Here is a 22,169-nt window from a genome sequence, read left to right as displayed (position 1 = left end):
GCTGCCACAAGCAAATATGCTTTAGTCTCCTCGGTACTTGTAATTGTATCTATGCCTTTTGACCCACCAATATGGCTCCAAATGAGAATCAGATATATGCGAGCTTCCACGAGGTAAGCATAGGCTTCTGCAAAAGTTCGGTCGGACAAATTTCCTGGATGTTCTATCAAATTTTCATCCCAAAGGAATAAAGAATAGGGCTGTGAGAAGTCTCTGGTGGAAAATTCTGATGATTTCAGTGAGTAATTGGGTGTAAATAAGAAGTCCGATAGCATTTCCGGTTGCTTTCTGTGATATTGTACCCTGGGTTAACGGAGATGGGGTACTTTTCCATTCCATTCCTGCGAGCTTGACTACTGAAAACCCTTTGTGACTCTCAGATAGTTAATGATGTAAAATGCCACCGATCAGATTATTTATAGAGCGCAACCTCACTACTACTTAAAAGCTATCGTAAGGTCTAGATACATTGTAAACTTTCAACATGGATTCTCTGTGGATGTTGCTGGTGTTCGCCGTTGTAGGACTTATTTTCACTGTGGATCGCTACATTTTCCGAGTGAAAAGGCATCTTAATCTTCCACCTTTAGTAGATATCCCAGTGAGTACTTAGCCAAGTTAATACGAATTGACACGTCTCAATGTTTGTCTGTTTTGCATACTCAGGAGGATCAAATGTTTCGCCATCCAAGACAAGCTTATGAAACTGCACTAAAGGACCATGGGAGAATAATCAGAGTTCTTCGTAGAGGGAGAGTACGTCTTCAAGGATTGGTGTGTTTTGCTTCGACATTGTGCTCACGCTCATTTTTAAATTTAAGATAGAGTACATTGTTGACAACACCCTCGTTACAGATGTGCTTGCAAATGAGGCAGATTTTAGCTTTGAGAAGGGGACGCTTTCAGTGAGTCGATAGATTTGAATCGCAATAGCAATATTTGGCCAATGATTGCAGCTTCTAAACATGGGGATTTTGTTACACCTTCCTCGAAGTTTCGTAGGCAACCTGGATCAGTTGGTATACGATGAAATCATTGGGAAGATTGAATTGACAATGGATAAGAGTGAGTCAATAATGCTCAATGATATTCCGTACCGATGTGGGATTAATGTGAGGCCATCAGTCTCTCCAATTTTTTACAGAGTAATCGGCAATTTTCAGGAAAGCGTAATCAGGGCGCCATCGACTCCCGTGGACGTAACAAACATGGTGCACAAGATCATGTCAGAAGCAATGCTGACACTGATAATGGGAAAGGTTTGTAGTCGGTTCTTTTATTACAAGTTCAGCTATTTACGGGTCGGATGGTAGGAATACACATCAGAGCAAAACATCGATTCAGTGCATCACATTTCCAGGGAGGTTGCCGCTTTAGCCGGCATTTTTGATAACACCAATACATGGGCGCGCACATTCCCAACGACATGGCGGATCTGTAATTGGTATGTCCAGACATGATTAACTGTCTGACTCTGAACGATGATTACCTGTGCTCTGTTCCAGGATTTCGATTATGTGCTTTTCAATTCCATATTACTTTTTTAGAATCGCACGTCAAGCATACAAGGAGCTATCGCAATTGGGCGAGGACTTCGGTACACATCAAGATAGAAAAAAGGGTGATGTAAGTCCGCATTTGTATATATTGCGGTTTTTATCCATTTAGAGACGGGCGCTTAATATCATCACATTGCCTTCAGCGATCTGTGATGTTCTTCTTTGCACAACGATATATTGATCCAAAAACAAAGAAAATCGGATTTCTTGACAAGTTGTGGATTCTTTTCCTCCTTCTCGGGTATGTAATGTTCTTCGATCCAATTTATGGAACATTAAATGAACAATATGCCTATGGCATACTATGTATGATCATTCAGATTGATTTTTGCATCTGTTCATCAAACGTAAGCAAAAATATGTTATCATCTCCTATTTATCGTTTTGAAAACCAATAATACGTAGTGCTGTGGTTATGATCTGGGTTATCCTGGAGATCGCAAAGCGTCCCAGTGATATCCCAGGGCTTAGAAAGGAGATACGTACGGAGACATGTAGTGATGGTACTGAGCGCTTAACCTATGCATCACTTCGCAATGCGGAACGCCTCGACTCTTTCATTCGAGAGGTGATGCGTATGAAAGGCGACACGTTAAGTACTGTGCGTTTGTCCGTACGAGATGTCAAGCTGGCTGGATTTGATATACCAAAAGGTACGCCTGTAGCGCTTTTATCTTGGCTAGCCCAAATCCCATCCCAACTGAAAATCGGTAGGATCATACGTCATCCCACTGGCTTCACTCTCGAATAGAAGTCAAGAATATCATGGCTACGACGCCGAACAGTTTGTTTCTGATCGTTGGGTCGGTACCGGGAAGCCTGCCATTATGGCTGGCCCTGGTTATTATCCTTTTGGGCTAGGGCGATTTGCCTGTCCCGGACGCACCCTTGCCGTTTCTGGTTAGTATTTCTCTCAACGACTAAAATTTTTTGACAGACAGTTTCTTGATCAGAGATCAAACTCGCTGTTTTGCTCTTGATTGAGCACCTCACACCCACACTTGTTGGAGGAGAATACGAGGTTCTGGATCCACTCAATGTCGTTTCGGTAGCTCCCAAGGGCAAAGTGCTGTTTGTTCCGTTAGCCAACGAGAGTGGGAAATTTACTGATCAGGGTACCAAATCATTCCATATCTAAACGGGCCTTTATAACTTGCCAACCGAGGCATAGAATTTTGAATAGAAAGTAGATATTTGATAGAGTATTCTATATCATGGCTTCTAGCTTTCTATTGTCTATGAGATTTCCTTGAACAAATTCCTGATCTATCAAGTTCTAGCATTAGGTTTCCGTGTAAAGTTCGACGCGCCGAGGTTTGGCATTCATGCCTTAGGGTTAGATGACAGACAATCCATTCCAGCACCACTTCTGTCTTCAAGCAGTGTATACCCGCTACGAATCCTCATCAACGCTACAACTCTGCTTTCAAAATCCCACCCACGCTTTGTCTAAGTTTAGGTTTACTTCATGACACAATTTCACAGCATTTTATCAACGCATATATGCACTCTATGATATTGCAAACTGTAACCAAGTATACAATCAACTTACCCATTGACTCGTCCGCATGCAGGTGCGAATCAATTCACAAATCCAAAGGAAGCGCCCTCCTAGCCACAGTCCTCTCCATCAGTAGCCAATTCAAAAATTACCAGGCGCGACGCACTAAAATGAGACATATTTCCCCGATCACTTCAAGTTCTAGCTTTTCCAAATTCGCTTTAGGCTTCCCGGCTGCACTTCAAAGACTTTCCTTTGAACATTCAAGCCGCTGAGGTTTGACGTTCAGGGTCAGATGACACAGATACACTCTGCTTGTTTCCCTGCATACAAGTGACACCAACCAAAACTTCGTTGAGCAACCCTCTGGCATATCGAATACCCTCGAAGATATCGCCATTTCTGTTGTACCCGGTCCGAAGGAAATCGATTAAGCAGTACAACATGGTTGAGGGTACCACTCAAGACGTCGAAGGGAAGTTTCAGTGATGCCATTTCCCGCACAACCATCTAGAATACCGTTGCCGTACGTATTCAGCGACTTTTGGACCTGTAAGTCTACGTCAGTTTGGTCATTTTGTTACAGAGCAGAGTTTTGTGTTGAAAGTGCTCTGAAGGTGCCCGCCTAGAACGGAAGCAAGCCACGTTCTCCGTTAACGGGGGCGATCAACGGAAACCAGAGTCCGCCAACGTCACTGCTTGCTCCGACAACAGCTCGCCTACAGCTCCGCGGTCGCGTTTTGTAACAATCGTTTCCCTCTGGCCACTATCAGGTTTTGGTTATGATTGTTCATCAGGGAACATGGATGGGATCGAATCAAAGATTGATGGAGAGACTATTAAAAAGTAGTCGGTGAGTCTTCAAGCTTCAAGCTTCATTTAATGCTTCATGCTCATACCTTTGTAGTTATTGATTTCGTTGAAATGTAATTCTTCTCCTATCGCTAAAGCTGGCTTGTAACGTCATGAACATCAACACACGTTGCACGAGGCCACTAAACGCCGTTCTAGCTCGAAAAGGTCCGCTTTGCTCCCTAAATACGTGAAAAGAAGGCCTTCGTGAGTAAAGAAGACTCAAAAAGGTGAGATTGGACGGAAATGTAATTATAGTGGCCGTTTTTTGTTGTATTTGACTCCCATCTGCGTCGGTTTGTAGGCCCAAGGTGATGGAAATGATGAAATTGCCGTCGTGCCTGGGAGCCTTCGCTTTTATGCGGCTGTTGTGTGCCGAGTGAGCTGCTCTATTGTTGCTTCACATTTACACTCATTTACATCGCCCGGTGTCCCCCCACGAAAGTGGCCGAATGCTGACTACGAAGCCTTTTCGTTCTTCACCACTGTAGTCTGCTGCAGGTTATTCATTCCCCTCGTTCCCCCGCCCGTGGAGCAATCCGATCTCGAGGCCAATCGCTCATTATTGGGACACCAGCAGCGTGGTCGTCCTCGTGGTGCCCTTGAAGCTCAACCTCGACTCATCTTACACTTGTTATCTCCTTCTTTACTGAAGTCGAAATGAGTGAGTTGGTTCCCAATCATGTATTTGAAAACATTATTATGCATTCCAACTGACGGTGTCTTTCCTATAACAATAAATCCAGCGAGCGCTACCTTCCAGGACCCTCAAGTCTTCTTCCAAGACTTCCAGCCCATTACTTGCGAACCTGTAAACATTACATGGGATTTTTCCGGTGCAAATAACCCAATCGATTTAACTGTCACCAACAATGATGTCGCACAAGACACCCCTCCACCATCGTTAACGTCTTCACACACGAGACGGCCTAACACATTCACCAACGATCGGCGTGCGGTACCCACCGGAGTCAACGATCCAATCCTTTCTGTAACGACTGAGATTGCATCAGGAATCGATCCCACACTGGAAACATACACATGGCCGTTAGTCAACATCCCTCAGGGATGGTACGTCTTCTCAGCAAGCATGCCGGGATATGGTGGTGGTTACACCACTACATCGAACCCTATATTTGTTCACAAGGGCGAAGATACTTCATGTTTGTCAACTACAAGTAGTTCATCTTCCTCAAGTGCGTCTTCTACTGGAAGCAGCACTACAACCAATCCGCCATCTACGTCTAACACTGCCCTTCCAATTATCGGCGCGTCATCACACACGAGTGTGGGAACCATCGTTGGTGTCAGTGTCGCTGCTATAGCTCTCATTGGAATGGTGATCACGGCCTGGTTATGCCTTCTCCGCAGAGGGAGAAAGAGCAGTGTTCTAGGAGATGGTCAGGCCTCCAGTGGCCGTTGGAATGGGTTGAGCTCAGTTGACTCCAGGGTGCTGACAAATAGTGGAAGACCTTTGTCCCGCCATCAAGGGCGTGGTGGCACCGTAGGATCCATTCCAGGAGAATCAGAAGATGCTATTGGAGCCGAGAAGAATTCGGTGTACTCGAAGAACCCTTTCGAAAGTTCTGGGGTAGCCCTCTCAACATTGCCTGTCTTACAACAGCAACCGACGACGAGGAACAAGGTTGCATCCAGAACCTATTCTGCTTCATCTTCCAGTTCCAACGTATTCTCTACAAATGAATATGTCACGGCTCCTCCGGGCAGAAGACCTTCTATCCAAGATTCCATAGGAAGACAATCACTCGATTCCTCAAACACGTATCCCCCTACATCACCCATTTCACCTCATGCGCGAAGTTCCAGTCAATTCATGCCATCGTCAAGTCTTTCGCGGTCGCAGTCGATCACATCGAATACACATCAGACGTCTCCATCTCAATCAACGTCGTCTCATGTCCTCATGTATCAGCAACCATCTTCGCCATTGGATCCCAGCAGTCCAGTTAGCCCAAGTAACGATGCGAACAAGCAAGCCAGGAGACAATCATTTGGCGGCAAAAAGCGCAAACCTGTTCCTGCTTATGACCCCAGTCAAGACCCCCTTTCACCGTCCCTTGCTCCATCACCCATACCCCCTCCTTCGCCCAGCCCGGATCACCTCATGAATTCGACGAACGCCGGAGGCCATTATACTACACGTAACCATGCAGGTCGCGACTTCAGTCAACCTCAGCTGGTTCACAAAAGTAGTTTTGGTCCTGGTGGTGTGGAAGGAAAACCTCTGCACTATCTCATTCCTGACATGCCCATGCCAGTCAAGGATTGAATTTTTGTTCTACCTTCTTGACAACTTTGGAATTCAACTTGCTATATCGAGTTGGATATGTTCTTGATGTTTGTTTTAGCCTGTATCAAAAGTTTTGCATGCTCCTGTGCAACTTTCGAAATTTTTGGAACCTTCTTACCACCTTTATGTTGTTGTAATCACAGACTATTCTTCGAGCTATCTTGACGACCTTATGTTGTATCTCGTCATTTCTTTACGTACTTACCTATCTCTTTATCCGCTTGACGCTGACAACGATCTTAATGCACCAAAAATCATTTTTACTCGTAATGCTACCAACCCTCTGGGTGTTTCGGCTGTGTTACTAGTACCAAACATGAACGGCAGGAGTTAAACGTTAAACATTTGAAGTTTCATGCTCTCATAAAAACTTCCCATTTGAAGGCTTTCGTAAATATGCTCAAGAGTCAATAGCGCTCGTTATCTTGTTTGCTTACGGCAAATATAGTCAGTTTCCATCACGTCGCGCCACAGTTTAAATGGCAGGTTTCGTTCTTATCTCTCGACCCACAACGGCGGTGGGCCCATATAAGCTGAAACTCTTTTCATTCCCCGCCTTTTATGTTCCTTTCTCAGAAGCTGCCTCTTTTGTTCATCTCGATACTATGCTTGACAAAATTGCAAACGAGTAAGGTTGTAGAAAGACCACAGCAGGTTCGAGCTTGAGCAAGGTTTACAGTCACGGTGACGTTTTTCAACAGTCGTTTCTTGAGCAAAATAAACCCCCATTTTAATGGTCTTTTGTGGAAAAACTAGGGTTGTATCTATTGAGGTCTTAAATTCCGCCTGAAATAATCATTGAAGACTGCGGAGGTTCCTTTTGCAGCACCTGTGTACGTTTGGCCATGCATGGCCTCAAATCAAGGACATCAACGGACTCAATCGATACAGGCATCGTGACCACAACGCGCGTGAAAAACCCTCGCTGAATTCTGGCTCAACATTGAACCTTGCACTCGAAAAACCCCTCTCTGATCATGATCTCATGGCAATTCTTTGCTTAGCCTCTCGTTCGACGCAGCTTGTTGGACTTACACGGCGCTGACAGCGCTTATCTGGGGTTTCGGCTTCTTGCTTCGCTCTCGAAGGGGCTAAATCTAGCATTAAATGTCTTATCCCTCGAGCCTCGGATGCGCAGTCAGAACGGTGTCTTCTACCCTTCTCCTAGGCGGACAGTGTCTAGATCCTGTGTTTTGTGACCCTTTTTACTTGTGTTTAAGCTTGATTCTGGACGCAGTGCTCTTGGTGGTATCTTATGGTGTCTCGGTTATGTGGGTGGGGCTCAGGAGGCAGGTATGAGGCAAGTAAGGCTAAGAGGAGCCTTACCCTCATGTTCTTGCCCAGTCATTTATTGATGTGTTTTGCAGGGTCACTAACACAATGCCAGGAAATCAATGCGGTCTATCTAGGTGCTGCAAGGAAAATCAGATATTGTTATATCAGTATCAAAAGAGTTATGCCTTCGAGCCAAAAGAAGAAAATAATTCCCGTTCCATTCGTCTTCCATTGGCAATAACCAAACGAGATGCGCCCCATGGCACAGGACATGTGATCACTTCTTATTGAAAGTAAATGGAAAGCATGCCTTGCAGGACGGGCAACTCTGCCTCGTTGTCGTGTTTCGCATATTCTCCCAGACTTCGAAAGCTGCACATTCTTTTCCATCTGCCATCTGCAAACTCACAGGCTAGGTACTCGTGCACTCTCGACCGTTGAAACACCTGACTTTAACGAAGGTACATCGTGCATTGCAGCATTGCAGAAGTTTGCATAAATTTGTATTGCGCATTGTAAGTGATTAATTGTAGTACCTGATATTTCTCCTCGTTACATGATGCTTCCCTTCTGCAAAGCCTTCAGCAGAAAACCTGGTGACATTCTTCGGTTACTGGTACTTGGCGTAAATCCGACACTTGCTTCACGGCGTCTTCCTACTTATGTCTTTGACGTCGTTCTGTGACAAAATTATACCATTCACTCCGAGTTCTTGTGTCCCTCTTCGACATGCACATTCCTTGCTCACTAAACGCATGTGATCCAATGTTCCCTTCTTCGATTGCATCAGAAACTGCAAACTTTAATTGCAATGTTGTGACTTACCCCAGAAATTTCTGGCTTGGGCTTGACTGGGAAAGAACCGCTTCCTTTCTTTGAAGTTTCGATTCCGATATGACTCGTAACTTGATCAGCTATTAACAGGCCTTTGAGGAAACACACTTCGAACCCGGCGCCCGCTATTCATATATCACTGTCCGATTGGGAGACCGGCGTTTGTGTCATCGTACGATTCAATGTCCCTCTCAAAGAGTCGGATACGACGTCCCGATGTCAGAGACCTGGCAGACATCCATTTCGTTTTATTGTCTCTCCGAGGATACTGCAGATACAACATATCTTCTGTTCTTGGAATGAAGCATAACATATCATTGGATCTGGCTCATGTATCGCGGCTTTTCATTTACTCCTCTTCCCGCGACATCTTATACTTCTTGCTGATCTGGATTACAAATGCCCCGTATTCGAATTATGTATGCATTCTATGCAAGATGTGCACACTACAACTGATGCTTCGAACTCATCTCATTTCTAATCACTCATAAGCTGATCATGATCACTGAGAATCGATACCTCCGGGCATTCTTTCGTGACGATTATCAGTTCCTCATCTGAAATGACCCCATAATCCATGTGGTCTTTACCGTGGACTTTGCGTACATTTCTAGCTGAAGGTGCTAACTCGTTCTGCATGGTACTCATCTCCGGCTCGGAATATATGCCCCCCAGCTTCCTAGTTGGCAACCATCCGAGTCTTATGACAAACACCAGAAACGATCGGATGGGCAAGTTATTCATGACAGGACCCGTTCGTCTCCTCAAGGCAAGTGCTGTCTCTTGTATCGGATAGTTCATTTTGAGCGCTGGCACCCAATGGGCCCAACGCATGGGATCTGTGCTTCATGAATTCATCCATCTGGAATGATCAATTTACCACGCCCAACGGAGGCTTAAACCACCCCATTATTGCGCAATCCTGCTGTGCGTGTTTAATTGGACACAAAAAGCTTGTTGGACAATTCTTGAGAACAGGAAGGATCACGAACCGAGACTGGTGACCAGACTCCCCAGCCGGAAATTATCGTTTCCAGTAACCTCGATTATCTATCCCAAACGTATGGTACTTCTTTCAACTCCTTTTGGATCACAAATCCAATCAAAATCTAACCAAACCTTGCTCATTTCGACCATGGGTATCCCAACTCACGTCCGCAAAATCTCATTCTGGTGCTTCCCTGTCCAAAACGATGGAAGGAAGCTCTAACCACTTCCTGCAAGTTCGTCGTTGCGAAAACGAAACATAACGGCATGACGTTTCCTGTCAAAGCTTTTCAGTTTTAATCTTAAAATTTTATCTATGCATCCTCAACAAGAGTCGAACCTACCCCTATCAGCCTACTTGAGGTCGAAGTATTAAATATAAGGCTGGAACTATAACTTTATGCTCAGAGAATGGAATTGAAGCGTCAAGTTATTCTAACTTCCCCTGGAGATGACTCTGCTGCGTCATCTATCAGACACAGCACCAAGTCCCGACCCCACAGCAGCTCACAGAACCAGAAGCTCTGGTGATTTGGTCCAATAAAGAGATTGGCTTTCTCGATTAATTTCCCTTCATCTATATTAAATTGAATCACCGTATACGTTAGTTATAGATAGTGGTATATCCTGAGCTAAAATTAGTGTGAGAAGGGGGTGTTGATATTACTTCGTCACGCGACTGAAGAGGTATAATGTCCCCTTCAGAGGGCATCGTGCATGGCATCATGACCAGCCGCCTGGAATCCTGTTACGAAGGGGTAATGGAAGCCACTGCTTCGTGGGCTTAAGCTTCTGGGTAGTAGAAGACAACCCCACTTTGCGTATTTTTGAAAGCCTGGGACAAACATTGAGAAAAGGCGCATAAACAACAGATTGTATTGGCACTGTGAACTCACTTGCGAAATCCTGTGAACGCGACCAAGAAAGCAAGCGTGGCCGAAAGTCCAGTCATGACATAGAAACCATATGGATGGTTTTCGAAATGACTTAGTAACTGTATCACAAGACGTCCATGGTGAGTCATTCGGACGAGTGATTTCGACGACGGTACTTACATTCATGCCAAATAGTCCAGCGACCAAGGCGCCGGAGCCAACTCCCAATGTGGCTATTGATACCTAACCAAAAGGTTAAATCGAAATGAAAGGCGTTCCTGACAACTTACCTGTAGATCCAGTGCTAAAAGGGCATTTCGGTTAGAATCTAGTATCAACTCCACAATCTCTTGTGTAGATTGGACGTTGCTCTGCCGCGAAACTTGAGTAACGATGTAATGATACTGAAGTTAAGGAGGTGTAGCGTTACCTCTATGTTTTCGGCTTCATTGACTATTTCTTCTACTTGCTTCGAGAAAGACTCCAAAAGCACCTCAAGTTCCTCGTGATCAACAACTTCTTGATTGTTTTTCTTGTCTGTCAAATACATAGCATCCATATCCTCATCTGCAAGGGAGCTATATGAGTAAGGGAACGAAAGACTTAAAAAAGTTTGAGCTTAAAATACCTTGACTGAGGACTTCGTCAAGGGCTTCTTCCACCTGTTTTATTTAAATGAGCTTTAGTATCGGAGGGAAGGTGGGCAAATGTTTACCAATGTGGCCCTATTTTTGAAGCTCGCCAGTCGTCGGGAGTAGTGCAGAAGTCTTTTGAAACGATCGTGGTCGATGTTATCTTCCATCTCTGCTAGTAATCCACCAACGAGGTTTCTAATAAAGACCATTTCGGCCTCAAGGGCGCTTAGAACAGAGAGAAGGATGGATTCGAGAGCGCTGGTATCGGAGATGAGCTAACTATCATACGGTTATTTGGACTAGATCGAAATACCGAAATTCGTAAGGCGTTCCAGCACCTTTTGATTTGAGATTGTGCTAGTAAAAAGAATCAACAGCGGTAATTTACAGAGCAGAAAAGCAGACAAACTTCTAAGTGATATAAGAATACCGAATGAAGCCTGGAATCCGCAGAACCAAAAGTGTCGAATAGAATGACAGCATCCGCCTTGACGAGGGCGCGTATGTGAAGAATGTTGACCTAGAGAACAGATGAGGATCTGAGCATGACATACTAAGTTTCAAGACATACGAGGATGGCTTCTTTTCGAACAAGAATAGTTGGAACGAGATTTGGAATCCTAGAATCGATTTTCCGGAGGTCACGGGCCTGGCGATTTAGCCATTTCGTTAATTATCCAACTCGCACCGAACGAACCCGCTCTCACATTCAGGCGATGCTCAGCACTGAGATCCGACTTTTTGAATTGTCCGGAGATTGTTTTGACGTTACCTACGAGCAGATCAACTCCGACATGGTCCGTTCCGCTTAGCGAATGACTCTACCTTCAGCATCGAGAATGGTACCTGGGTTGTTTAATTAGTGGTGCAGGGGCAAGTGGGGGTGGCAGTGGGACTCACAACGTAGCATGAGATCAGTTGGCTGGCGACCTTTCATGACCTTGTCGAGGATGGCGGCCCGAGTGACGTCCTGTTCATTGTCAGGTAGCTCAGTGAACTCCTGGACCTGCAACCGAGGCTGAGATTTGAATGACCACGAAAATTGCCGGGTAGTCGGAGGTAATGAGCGGTTATATAGACCTGAAGCGTGGATCCGAATCCTCTCGCGATGGTCCACGGTGAAATTTCGAAGCTGGTTCAGGCAGGCAATGGACGTTGGAGGCTGTGTGGGCCACCGCGGGCTTACATGACTTGGACGTTGTCTCCAGCAGGCTCTATGCATGCGCAAATCGGACTCTTGACGCAGCCTGGCTCTCCACCGAGATTCAGCGCAGAGGTAGTACTAGTGTAGTAGAAGAAAAGGGGAGAGAGCGTGCTTGGCAAGAACGTGATATGTGTGACATGTGACGGATAAATTTAATGTTTATTTGTGACCGTATTTGGACGAATTACCGCTGAAAGGGAGTGGTCTGCCCCGATTAAGCTGTTGGCCTTCTCAGACGCTCTCTTCGCCTTCATGGTCGTGGCTTTGATCTACAAAAGACCGAAAATACTATCTGCTGTCCTCCGTCTTATTCGTGGAATATCTCTCTTATCAGTCCGATGCCTCCACAGTCTGCCCCATCCCGAGATTGCCTTTCTGCCTTCCCGTGTCCTCATACACACAGTTCAATCTTCTGGTTTGCGAAAACGTTGCCGCAACGTGCTCTCCTTCTCCTGATCGGACATACCCGTGTTCGGCAAAGGGACGAAGAAGATCATGTATCTGCTGATATCATTCTTTGCGGGCTGGAGCCCTCTTTGCGGTCTTATTACATATCTTAAGATCACCCCTTCGACTGCTACTTCAACTTCGGCGGATGCGTGTTCTCATATTATGACCTACGCTTGACATTCGTCCTACACTTTCTCCTACTCCCCACCCACCATGCACGAGACTCGTAGACTCTTGGAGGCTGCTGCTGCCTTGTCTTTGCTTCTCCGGAATGCCTCAATACCCCATGCATTCTACGGCAGCGTTCTCACTGCAGTCCTCGCCAACACTCCTCTTAGTGACGCAAGTATATTCCCTATTGATCGAGCCCCCGATTTTCAACTTTTGCTTTGCTCGCCGCACTTCAGGAGATCTTTTGTATTGTCGAAGGTGGCCACAACCAAGCTCACCCATTCCGTAGGACGAGAGACGCGGTTTCAGGCAACGAAGATTTCACCGTAACCCATTCTCCTTGGACAAACCGGTCAGCAGCGAGCGTCTTCTATTTCTTAACCATTGCTCATTTTGCCCAGACTACACGTCACATACCGTCGTTTGATTCCGGCAATCGACGTAAGTATATCCCGTTTATGCCGCTCTGAACGTCTCTCCAACGCGAACCCTGTCGCTATTTCAGATCGAGATACTGCCGGCAGGAGAAACGGGCCCGCGTCATCTGGACACGTCAACAGTTATGAGGGTTCAGAACGTCCCCTTCTTGACAGTATCTGAATTCATCCGAGCCAAACTGAAATCATGGGTAATGTATGTGTCATTAACAACCGTACATACAACACTATTGAATCTATTTCCTTTTCAAGACGTGGTTCGGAGCGCGACGCGCAGGACATCTTATACGTATTCGTTCGGTACTGGAATCGCGTCGACATAAACCGGATTACTGAGCAAGATATGAACGTGTTTGTGTCTCGGAATGCCTCTGCAGCACCTGCTTGGTTAGCATTGAGAAGGAAGTATGGAATGTGATGACACCAAAACCGCCCTGTTTGTTCACATGGCTTTGTGGACTGACCACGATATCTGATTGTGATCCCCTTGGATCACACATCCACCTTTTTTCAACATTGAATATTACCGGGGCATGACTAGGAGAGTCAGGGAGAGTCACAAAAGATTATCTCTCACACAAAATATGTACTAATACCTTTTGTATGTGTAACATCTTCTACCGAGATCTCGGCGCGTTGCTTGAACTTGGCATTCATGTCAATGCAGTCCACGACCCCTTCTAATGAATGTTGAGTATTTGAAATAGTTAAAACAGCGCCCTTGGTCGAAAACCTGACTTCTCAGTGATGGTATACAGTGCGTCATGCACACACTTTAAATTAAGGACTCCAGTTCGCAGCAGCCTCATTAGGTCTTTGGAGTCACAAGCCTCTAACAGTCGTCAAATTCAGTGCGCAGCGATGAATGATCACGATGGTGAGAACTTGAACAGACCTTTGAGCAGCGAGCACAGGTAAACAACGGGCACATGGGACCATTCTATATGACTCGTTGACAAGATCAAATGTGATCTTAGTGTACTGAATGTGTTGTCCCCCAAAATCCATGAGTAGAATGGTTTCAACGAATCTGTCATACCAAGGACCTTTCTACTGCCATAGAGTTGTTCGTTTAATCTGTTCAAATGGTCATAGGAATAAGTATTGCGACCTCAAATAAGACCAAGGAACGCAAGGCTCACCCTGACGCATCAAAACAACCCCGTTCCGTATATTCTACCATATACCAGCTACCACTCCGGTCTCAGCCACATTGATAATTCATATTCACGATCGCCCATGTCGTCAATTGGCGCCATATGAGGACTCGAATATGCCCTGGGTCGGTAACCTCCGGATCGACGATGCGAGAAGGTGCCAACCAGGAAGTTTACCTGGGATTCGCCGCGCAAATTGAGTACCCTCGAAGGCAGCCGGGTGGTCGAGGAGTACATTTGTGGCGCCAGTGTATGGAAGGACCTAAAGGACGAGATTTCTGGGATCTGGCATTTTCCAGGCTCACGCCATAATGGTATGGGTTGTAGTTAGAACGCGTAACAGCTGTGAATGAAACCATGCCGCTGCCGGACATCCCCAAGTTTTTGAATAGAAATAGCGCGTGATTGGTTTCATCAGCTGGTCAGAGGCTTCGGTGCTAGCCACTCTCATAAAGCAGACAGACGTAAGAGTCAGGCATACACTTTCGACATACACAAAAATAATATATGGTGCGACTCGGAAGCAGCGAAAGGTTCGCAGCGGGACATTTTATATCCAGGAAGCGTTGCGTATTTCCAGCAAAAAATTATTATATTTAGGTTATAAACTGATTCTTTAGGTTTCTACTCTACTCTTCTACCTAATCACCTCAATTTTGGAAAGAATTGCATCAACGGGGAGATGATAATTTAGATCAAAATTTACGGTAGGTACCATGTTGCGCCCAAATGCAGATATTCTTGGTCAATTTCTCCCGCGAATGAACGTGTCATTGTCAAGTCATCAGAAGGTCCCGGCCTGACAGGAGTATATCCTCTGACTTTACCAGAATGAGACGTGATGTTTTGATTGGAAGGTGCTCAAAGCTCCAGCGACCTATCAACGAGGTCACCAAATCCTGGGAATCGGTACCATCCGATGGTAAAAAAACGGCATGACTGGTATCAATCTCATCGGTGGATGTAATCGATTAGATTTGACACACAGACTCTCCTGACCTTGACCCTTTAGAGCTCACTCCAGTAGTATGACATTAACCACACCGCAAACACACAGACTTTCAAGATCATGTTGCTGGATTAGAATCTATTGGTCCGAAAATTGTCCATTTAATTCATGATAGAGCACACTACGGCCAAAATTTGGGGAGAGTCTAGACATCTTCCCCGTGAGCATGTAACTGGAGATATTTAGATGCGAATGTCCGTAAGTCCATACTGTTGGGCCAGATTGTTGAACCCCACCCAGGTCGGCAAGTTCCGTGCGGCGTTTGTTCTAATAATATCGTGTGTGTCACTTAATGGCAACTTCCTCAAGGTACGTACCCAAGCATCATCGTTTCAAAAATCGGATAATGAAGTAGCAGGAAATTAAAATAAATTTACAAGAAGTAAATATAGTAAGTGAGTGCCTATCAATGATGTCTTTCTCTCGAATAAATACGATACCAGTTGTGTTGAGTTCTGACGCTGCGCTGGACTGCGCTGAATGAATGCAGTTCCACATTGCCGCGGATGTAGCGAACACACCTTTGAACGTGTAATGCATCGAAATACACGCGTTATGAATAAGTGACATGGATTAACATCCCTGAAAACATTAGAGATAGCAAGAGAATATACCCAACACCACCATTCCGCCATTTGAAATTACACTGAGGGTGGTCAGGGTTTGTTTGTGGTGAAGATCCAGCATTTCGCCGGCGGTATGGAAGAAGCACTGGAAATAAGCGAACCGGGAATAGTGAAACCACGCCTTCTTTGATCCCCAGTCTGGGGTAATTTCACACGATTCAATATAATTACTTGAATTAGGGAAATCGCAGGCCGTTGCAGGGTGCTTGCGATTTGAAGGAGGTGAAGGAGCAATGAAGGAGGCTGTGGAAATAAAGTCCCAAGATTGGATCATATGAAAAGCTGCAGTCAGATAAGGAGAGAAATGAATGCAAATAAGTCGAGGAGTTATCGAAGTATCAACCCCATGATAAATATTGATAAAGACATGTGTTCGAGGTGAGATAAGAAAGTCCTCAAAAGGGCTAAATCCTTGACGACACCGACTGGTCTGAAGGTTCGGACATAATCGGCGTCGGCGTTGCTGCATGTGAGCCTAAATATAGTACGCCTTTTTTCAAGAATTTATTTGTATTTACTGATGTCTTTACAATCAAGCAAGAACACCCACAGTCCTTCGTTTTTCGTCGCTTTTGTTAACTCCCATTGACAGAAGACAGTACACAAAAGTTCAGAGTAAGTATTTTTGCATAAATCCTCAGCCACAGATTCCGAGAACGCGAAACGAATCCTGTGAATTCAATGGTACGTCTATTACTCCGAGTTGCATGTTGCTGTTCTGAAACGGATGCAAATCTGGCGGCCGACTGCTGCGACCCACTAAATGCTTATCTGAAGACCTTGGAAGGGCCTTTCAATACCACTTTGCGCCCAAAAGAATGGCTCATTGGTGCCGCAGTTGAAATATCTCGTCACTTTCTTATCTTCATTGTATCTGAGGCAATCTTTTCGTCCTGTTTCTCTCGGCATTTCTGTCGTCCAACTCTCACAGCGACCTCTGGTATACCAAATTATTAGTTCTTCTGCATTTTTGGACCGTTGTATGCCATGATAGGCTAGATAAGCTTCAGTACGTGCTATTAACTACCTTGAGAACCATTTCTTCGCTCAGTCCGATATAGTTCGCGGGATCACAAAGGTTCTCCAACAGATCTCTGCTCAGTCCCGATCTCTGGACGCGTTCATCGCTGGCCAAAAGGTCGATAAGCGATACAGTTGGATCTTTTGCTACCTCCCTGCATATATCGTACACCAAGTCGTGTGCCACTTGGCGGCCTATCTTCTTCCCAAGACCCATCATAACTGCTTCGCTGACGATTGCCCCATTGGTAATCTCAAGATTTCTCTTCATTGCCTCGGGATAAACCTCTAGGCCTTGCAGCAGCTCCAGAGTGTGCTCTAGGCAAGCGTGCGTCAGGGTAGAGATTTGGGGAAGCACAATCCACTCAATCTCCCATGGGCCAGTGCTGCGTTCGTGATCCTCCACCATGCCATCAAAGAGCGCAGTACTCAACTGTCTGACGGTGCTCGCGATCGAGGTAATATAGACACTAGAGATGGGGTTTCTTTTCTGGGGCATGGTACTGCTGGAGCCACGATGGGGTGCATACGGCTCTGCGACTTCCCCGACCTCTGTCTGCATGAGCAACTTGACATCGAACGCAAATTTTGCGCAGGTGCCAGTCAGTAACGCGCAGAACGCACCAAACTCGGCGATTCGGTCTCTCTCAGTGTGCCAGGCTATATCTGGGACGGCTAAACCGAGCTTGGACGCCAATTCGTTTTGGACTTGTAGTGCCAAGCCTGTATCAGAGAGTGTCGCAAGGGTGCCCACGGCGCCTCCGAATTGAAGGACCAATATACGAGGTAAAATCTCCTCGAGCCTCTTGCGATGCCTTTCGAATGTGGCTAGCAGGCGCGCCATTTTGAAGCCAAAGGTCATGGGCACGGCTTGTTGTAAATTGGAACGAGCAGCCATGGGAGTAGATTTATACTTCAAGGCTAAATCTCGTGAAGCCTCCGTTATTTTCATCAGCGATTCTGAAAATAGGTGCAGTGTGTCTCGTATCTGAAGAATGGTGGCAGTATCTGTGACATCCTAGAAAAGAAATTAACCCAAGTTTCGGTGCTACAAGCCACGAATTAGTTATAAACAACCTGAGTTGTAGCACCCCAGTGTGCCCACTCTCCAAGCCCTGCCTTGACATTGTTGACGGAGCGGACAAGCTGCTTCACCACAGGAAGCACAGGATAGCCTATTTTCTTGGTTTCCTCCCCAAGCTCTTCCATGTCAAACAGCTCAACCGAACATCTCGATGATATGATCTCCCCAGCTTCTGTGGGTATGATCCCCAAACGCGCTTGAACGATCGCCAATGAAGCTTCAAAATCGAGATAGTACTGCGTTCGCCGCGAGTCAGACCAGATGGCCGATGATTGTGGAGTTGAGAACAGATGGCGAAACACGATGGAATCTGTGACAGCGGTCATTTACCGGGATTTCAGGTTGCTGGCAAGAAGTTGCTGATTATGCGGGGGAGGGGGGCAGTGTGAAGGTTCTCCGCCTGTGATGTGAGTGAGTCCTGGGAGATGCTTATAATGATCCCAAACTTCCAAGAGAAGAACATTCCATGGATTTCTCCATCTCAAGTATTTAAAGGTATAATGATGTCACCACTAGATTTCTCTGATTTGCCGTCTATGTAGTATACATAGCTTGGTAAGTACACGGATTTTATTGGTCAAGGTTTTATACAAAGAAGCAGGCGTAATAATACAATGTCGTTCACAAAGCACAAATCGTAACTGTGCACATAACAAGCGTTGTAAGCACAATAATCTTCCCTGAATCCTACGTACATTCAACTAACTACTTTACTCTGCTTGTTTGGAGAGAGAAAAATATCGAGCCAAAGAAAAAGGCTAGGTCACCATTTCATTTGACATCGCTTTGCTGAGACTCAGCACAATGTAGGGCCAAAAAGTTGAGGTTGTTCTTGCATGTCAAATGGTCTTTTCTTTGGTTTAGGATGGATAAAATTGGGGGAACACAGATAAGAGGAATGGAAGAAGAAAAAGGAGCAGTCCAACAAAGGAGTAAAAAGAAAGGTGACGACATTCAATAAAACCCGGAAACTCTTGGAATACTGTAACAAAAGGAACAAAGAAGTGTTCAGCTCAACGACCTGACGGGCGGGATGTATAGCTGCCATTGTTGTTGTTGCTGTTGCTGTTGCTATTGCCAGTGCCAGTGTTGTTGCCGGTACCGTTATTGGTCCCCACTGAAGAGCCCGCAAGCCTGCTTGCCAGGTTATCAACAGCCTCGTCCTCCTCAATCCTGCTACTACCCTTGCCATCCAACACATTCTGGATGAGCGACATCGTGCTCTCAAGGCTCCTTCGTCGAGTACTCGGGCTCGTCATCGTCGTGCCCAAGCTAGCCTGTCTGCTGTGGCCGCGCTTGAACCCACCAGGCGACGGGGATATCGGGCTACCCGGTGTCGGCGAAGGCGAGCCTGACGAGGTGCTGATGCGCGACAGGGGCACACCGCCGGGGCCAGGAGAACCACGGCCAGATGCAATAGCTTTCTCCAAACCTTCTTTGACTCCGTTGGGCGAGATTGGTCCGGGTTGGGCGCCGTTCTCGGAGGGCGTGGTTGGTTGAGAGGAAAGGATCGCCCTGCCTTCTTCAGAATCAGGATCGAGAAGCTCAGGAGGTAAGCGTTCGTTCTCAATATCCGATTTGCGACTATAAAAGATATCGATGCGATTCAGATGAAAAAAGCAGATTAAAAATAATTGAAGCAGTCCACTTACGCGTCATCAAATCCGGAAATAGCCTCTCTGATTCCTTCGCTTCCTGAAGCGAGAGTACCGTACGGAAGTTTGGTCGATCCAGTAACGTTTTTCAGTTCCGACACTTTCTCCGACTCCTCACTGTATTGCGGGTGCAGGTAACAATTAGAAGTGGGAAACGGATCGGAGGAATTCCATGACGCACCGAAGCAAAGCAAATACTCTCGCCATTCTTCCAACAGCCATGATCTTATTCTTGATGATCTTCCTACGCTCAGCAGATTCTGCCACGGCGGCAGCGGGTGACATGATGGCGAGATCCTCGTCAGCCTCTTCCAGCTCTTCCTTAGTGCAAGTATTAAGCACCGCGACCAGCATATCAATGACTAAAGAATTAAAGGATGAGAAAAGCCGAAACCGAAAACTGAAATCGCAGCATACTCTTCTCTCCGACAAACGGCAAACTCCAGGTAAAGACATCCATGAAATTAGGAAGCCAATATGGATGAGGCGTGCAATTAAACTGGCGGATGTTCATCACATTGCTTTCGTATTTTAGTATAGCGGCTTTATTGTTGTACATGTCGAGATAGTTGGGCGCGGAAAAAATGGTCATGACTGAAGGGAATCCAGTAGTTTTTGTTTTGCGATACATGCGATATCTGTGTGCCAGGAAAGTCAACAACAAGAAGCTGACCGACGGATAGAGAGATAGAAGTGATTATTCAACGAACCCTGCATCTTGAGCCTCGTGTGCTCTAATGATAGCCAACAGATTGTTTCGCTCCAGGAATTGGCAAGCAGCATGGTATCTGCGTGATAGGAACAAAAACCAATTATCAGAATTGTTGTTTTGAGAGGTTCATAAAAATATTGACGAACGTAAAGAAGTACGAGCATCCTCGCACGTGGTTGTGGACGAAACTGTCCGTCGTCCTTTCTTGTCCGAAATCCTCGACAGGATCAGCCCAGAGGATGTCACACATCAGGCCATGAGTTGGTGGTTCGCGGAAGCGGTCAATCTGATGTAATCGTTGTCGGTGGTGTTAGGGTAAGTAAAAGAGCAAGTATGGGGCTTACGTTTCGCAGGTCATCAAGGGTGTTGAGTTCGGGAGACAAACCACCGTGTATGCACAGGAATTGCTTGTTCATGATGGCAGCGAGGGGAAGAGCGCAGAATGATTCCATACAAGCATCGTATACGCGTTCTGAGTATTTGTGTTTGCCTTCAAAAAGAGAAAAAAGTCAGGGGTCTGTACGACTGATAAATCGAAAATCGTACATTCAAGTTTAAACGTGAAGTAATCAGTCAAGTGACGGCACTCGTGGTTACCGCGTAGAAGGAAAAGGGAATCGGGGTACCATATCTTCAGTGACCAAAGGTACAAGACGCACTAATGAGGCGGGAACGGTGGTATTAGACAAAATTTGAGCAGCATTCAGGGTTCAAACGTGCCTCAATGCTGAAATACCCTCTGTCAACATAATCGCCCAAGAAGAGATAACGTGTGTCGGCGGGGCTTCCTCCAACTTCGAACAATTTCATCAAATCATACTATACACGACGGGGATGGGGCAGCGTTCGGTCAGCAACTTGCCCGAGAAGATCTGGCGGAAAACACGCACATATTGGCCATGGATATCACCACAAACTGTGATTGTGGAGATGATTGAGAACTGGAGAAAGAGGAGGGCTGACAAAGTTGGTTACTCACCGGTGATTGGAGCGTCTACTTGCAGGACGTTGCCCTCTTTTCTGAGGATCTCGGTAGCCTTTTCCAATATCCACAACGCCTGATCTTCAGTCAATCGCCCTTCCCTGTAGAAGTGGTTCTTCAGGAATGCAATGTCCGGTTTTGTCTGATCCTGCCCGTGCTTATTGAAGAACTGCTCCGGCGTTGGCTTGAACATCGCGGGGGCTTGGACCTGGATGGACACGAGTGGGATGCGCTCAGGGATGGACTTAGGGGTATGAGTCGACAGAAGACGTACATCCTTGACCACTCTCTCCTGGGTGCTAATTACATTGCCGTCCTCGAGAGTGTGTTGCGTAAAGTCGATAGCAGGCAGTGGTTCCTTGACCTGGATCTTCTCTATCGCTCGCTCGATATGTGTACTCATGGAAGCTGCCTTTCCTCTGATTTAAGGGCAGACTGTAGGTTGTGTAAAAAGCGAGGAAAAGAAAGGTAGGAAGAGAATATTCCCCAAAATGAGGAGATGTCAGAGTAAAAGGAGGGTGTGACAGGAGCAACTGTATTACAAGAACCGATCTGATTCTGTGATTGGAGATTTCCAGTTACCGTCTGCACTTTGCTCCCCGCGTGTGTGCTCTCAATTTGCGTTCAAATCCTTGGCAGCTCGACGATTTTCTTCGTCGTGCCCAGAGAATAGACGGCGACGAGCTGCAGATGCCCTACTTCGCAAAGCGCCTATCGTGGCGCTGTGACAGTCTATTATCGGATGGCGATCACTCGAAGTAAATAAGATAGAACAACAACAGCCTCAGCACCGCCATTACTTTCTCAACCTTGTAATAGCATTCTATAGACAT

The 22,169-nt window shown here is 46.0% G+C and overlaps 6 protein-coding genes across 6 annotated transcripts; 3 read left to right on the top strand and 3 right to left on the bottom strand.

The window, feature by feature from the left end:
- Positions 1-499: 499 nt before the first annotated feature.
- Positions 500-2,697, top strand: JR316_0009677 (Cytochrome P450 monooxygenase idtQ; the record flags this gene model as incomplete). The annotated part of the gene is made up of 12 exons (XM_047895370.1): positions 500-601; positions 667-756; positions 822-905; positions 957-1,065; positions 1,126-1,259; positions 1,314-1,444; positions 1,506-1,626; positions 1,703-1,800; positions 1,880-1,906; positions 1,965-2,212; positions 2,274-2,459; positions 2,513-2,697. 12 exons carry the CDS (start codon positions 500-502, stop codon positions 2,695-2,697), a joined length of 1,515 nt encoding a protein of 504 aa, XP_047745089.1.
- Positions 2,698-4,572: 1,875 nt separating this feature from the next.
- On the top strand, positions 4,573-6,202 carry JR316_0009676 (uncharacterized protein; the record flags this gene model as incomplete). Its single annotated transcript, XM_047895369.1, has 2 exons — positions 4,573-4,576; positions 4,659-6,202. 2 exons carry the CDS (start codon positions 4,573-4,575, stop codon positions 6,200-6,202), a joined length of 1,548 nt encoding a protein of 515 aa, XP_047745088.1.
- Positions 6,203-10,042: 3,840 nt separating this feature from the next.
- On the bottom strand, positions 10,043-12,051 carry JR316_0009675 (Mitochondrial inner membrane magnesium transporter LPE10; the record flags this gene model as incomplete). The annotated part of the gene is made up of 13 exons (XM_047895368.1): positions 10,043-10,154; positions 10,216-10,313; positions 10,375-10,437; positions 10,485-10,565; positions 10,625-10,761; positions 10,823-10,856; positions 10,910-11,087; positions 11,143-11,186; positions 11,239-11,349; positions 11,401-11,478; positions 11,537-11,601; positions 11,655-11,675; positions 11,730-12,051. The coding sequence occupies 13 exons, from the start codon at positions 12,049-12,051 to the stop codon at positions 10,043-10,045; spliced, it is 1,344 nt and encodes a 447-aa protein (XP_047745087.1).
- Positions 12,052-12,696: 645 nt separating this feature from the next.
- Positions 12,697-13,509, top strand: JR316_0009674 (uncharacterized protein; the record flags this gene model as incomplete). Its single annotated transcript, XM_047895367.1, has 5 exons — positions 12,697-12,829; positions 12,913-13,006; positions 13,056-13,095; positions 13,160-13,287; positions 13,344-13,509. 5 exons carry the CDS (start codon positions 12,697-12,699, stop codon positions 13,507-13,509), a joined length of 561 nt encoding a protein of 186 aa, XP_047745086.1.
- Positions 13,510-16,836: 3,327 nt separating this feature from the next.
- JR316_0009673 (uncharacterized protein) lies at positions 16,837-18,313 on the bottom strand (the record flags this gene model as incomplete). The annotated part of the gene is made up of 3 exons (XM_047895366.1): positions 16,837-16,878; positions 16,911-17,921; positions 17,981-18,313. The coding sequence occupies 3 exons, from the start codon at positions 18,311-18,313 to the stop codon at positions 16,837-16,839; spliced, it is 1,386 nt and encodes a 461-aa protein (XP_047745085.1).
- A 687-nt stretch (positions 18,314-19,000) lies between these two features.
- On the bottom strand, positions 19,001-21,739 carry JR316_0009672 (3',5'-cyclic-nucleotide phosphodiesterase (PDEase) (3':5'-CNP); the record flags this gene model as incomplete). Its single annotated transcript, XM_047895365.1, has 11 exons — positions 19,001-19,571; positions 19,640-19,759; positions 19,824-20,004; positions 20,060-20,280; positions 20,353-20,430; positions 20,501-20,640; positions 20,699-20,844; positions 20,901-21,012; positions 21,075-21,173; positions 21,245-21,270; positions 21,334-21,739. The coding sequence occupies 11 exons, from the start codon at positions 21,737-21,739 to the stop codon at positions 19,001-19,003; spliced, it is 2,100 nt and encodes a 699-aa protein (XP_047745084.1).
- Positions 21,740-22,169: the final 430 nt, after the last annotated feature.

This window comes from Psilocybe cubensis, chromosome 9 (assembly GCF_017499595.1).
Source record: "Psilocybe cubensis strain MGC-MH-2018 chromosome 9, whole genome shotgun sequence".
Lineage (NCBI taxonomy): Eukaryota > Fungi > Basidiomycota > Agaricomycetes > Agaricales > Agrocybaceae > Psilocybe > Psilocybe cubensis.
The sequence above is the reverse complement of the archived record's forward strand: the minus strand, read 5'-3'. Positions and strand labels throughout refer to the sequence as shown.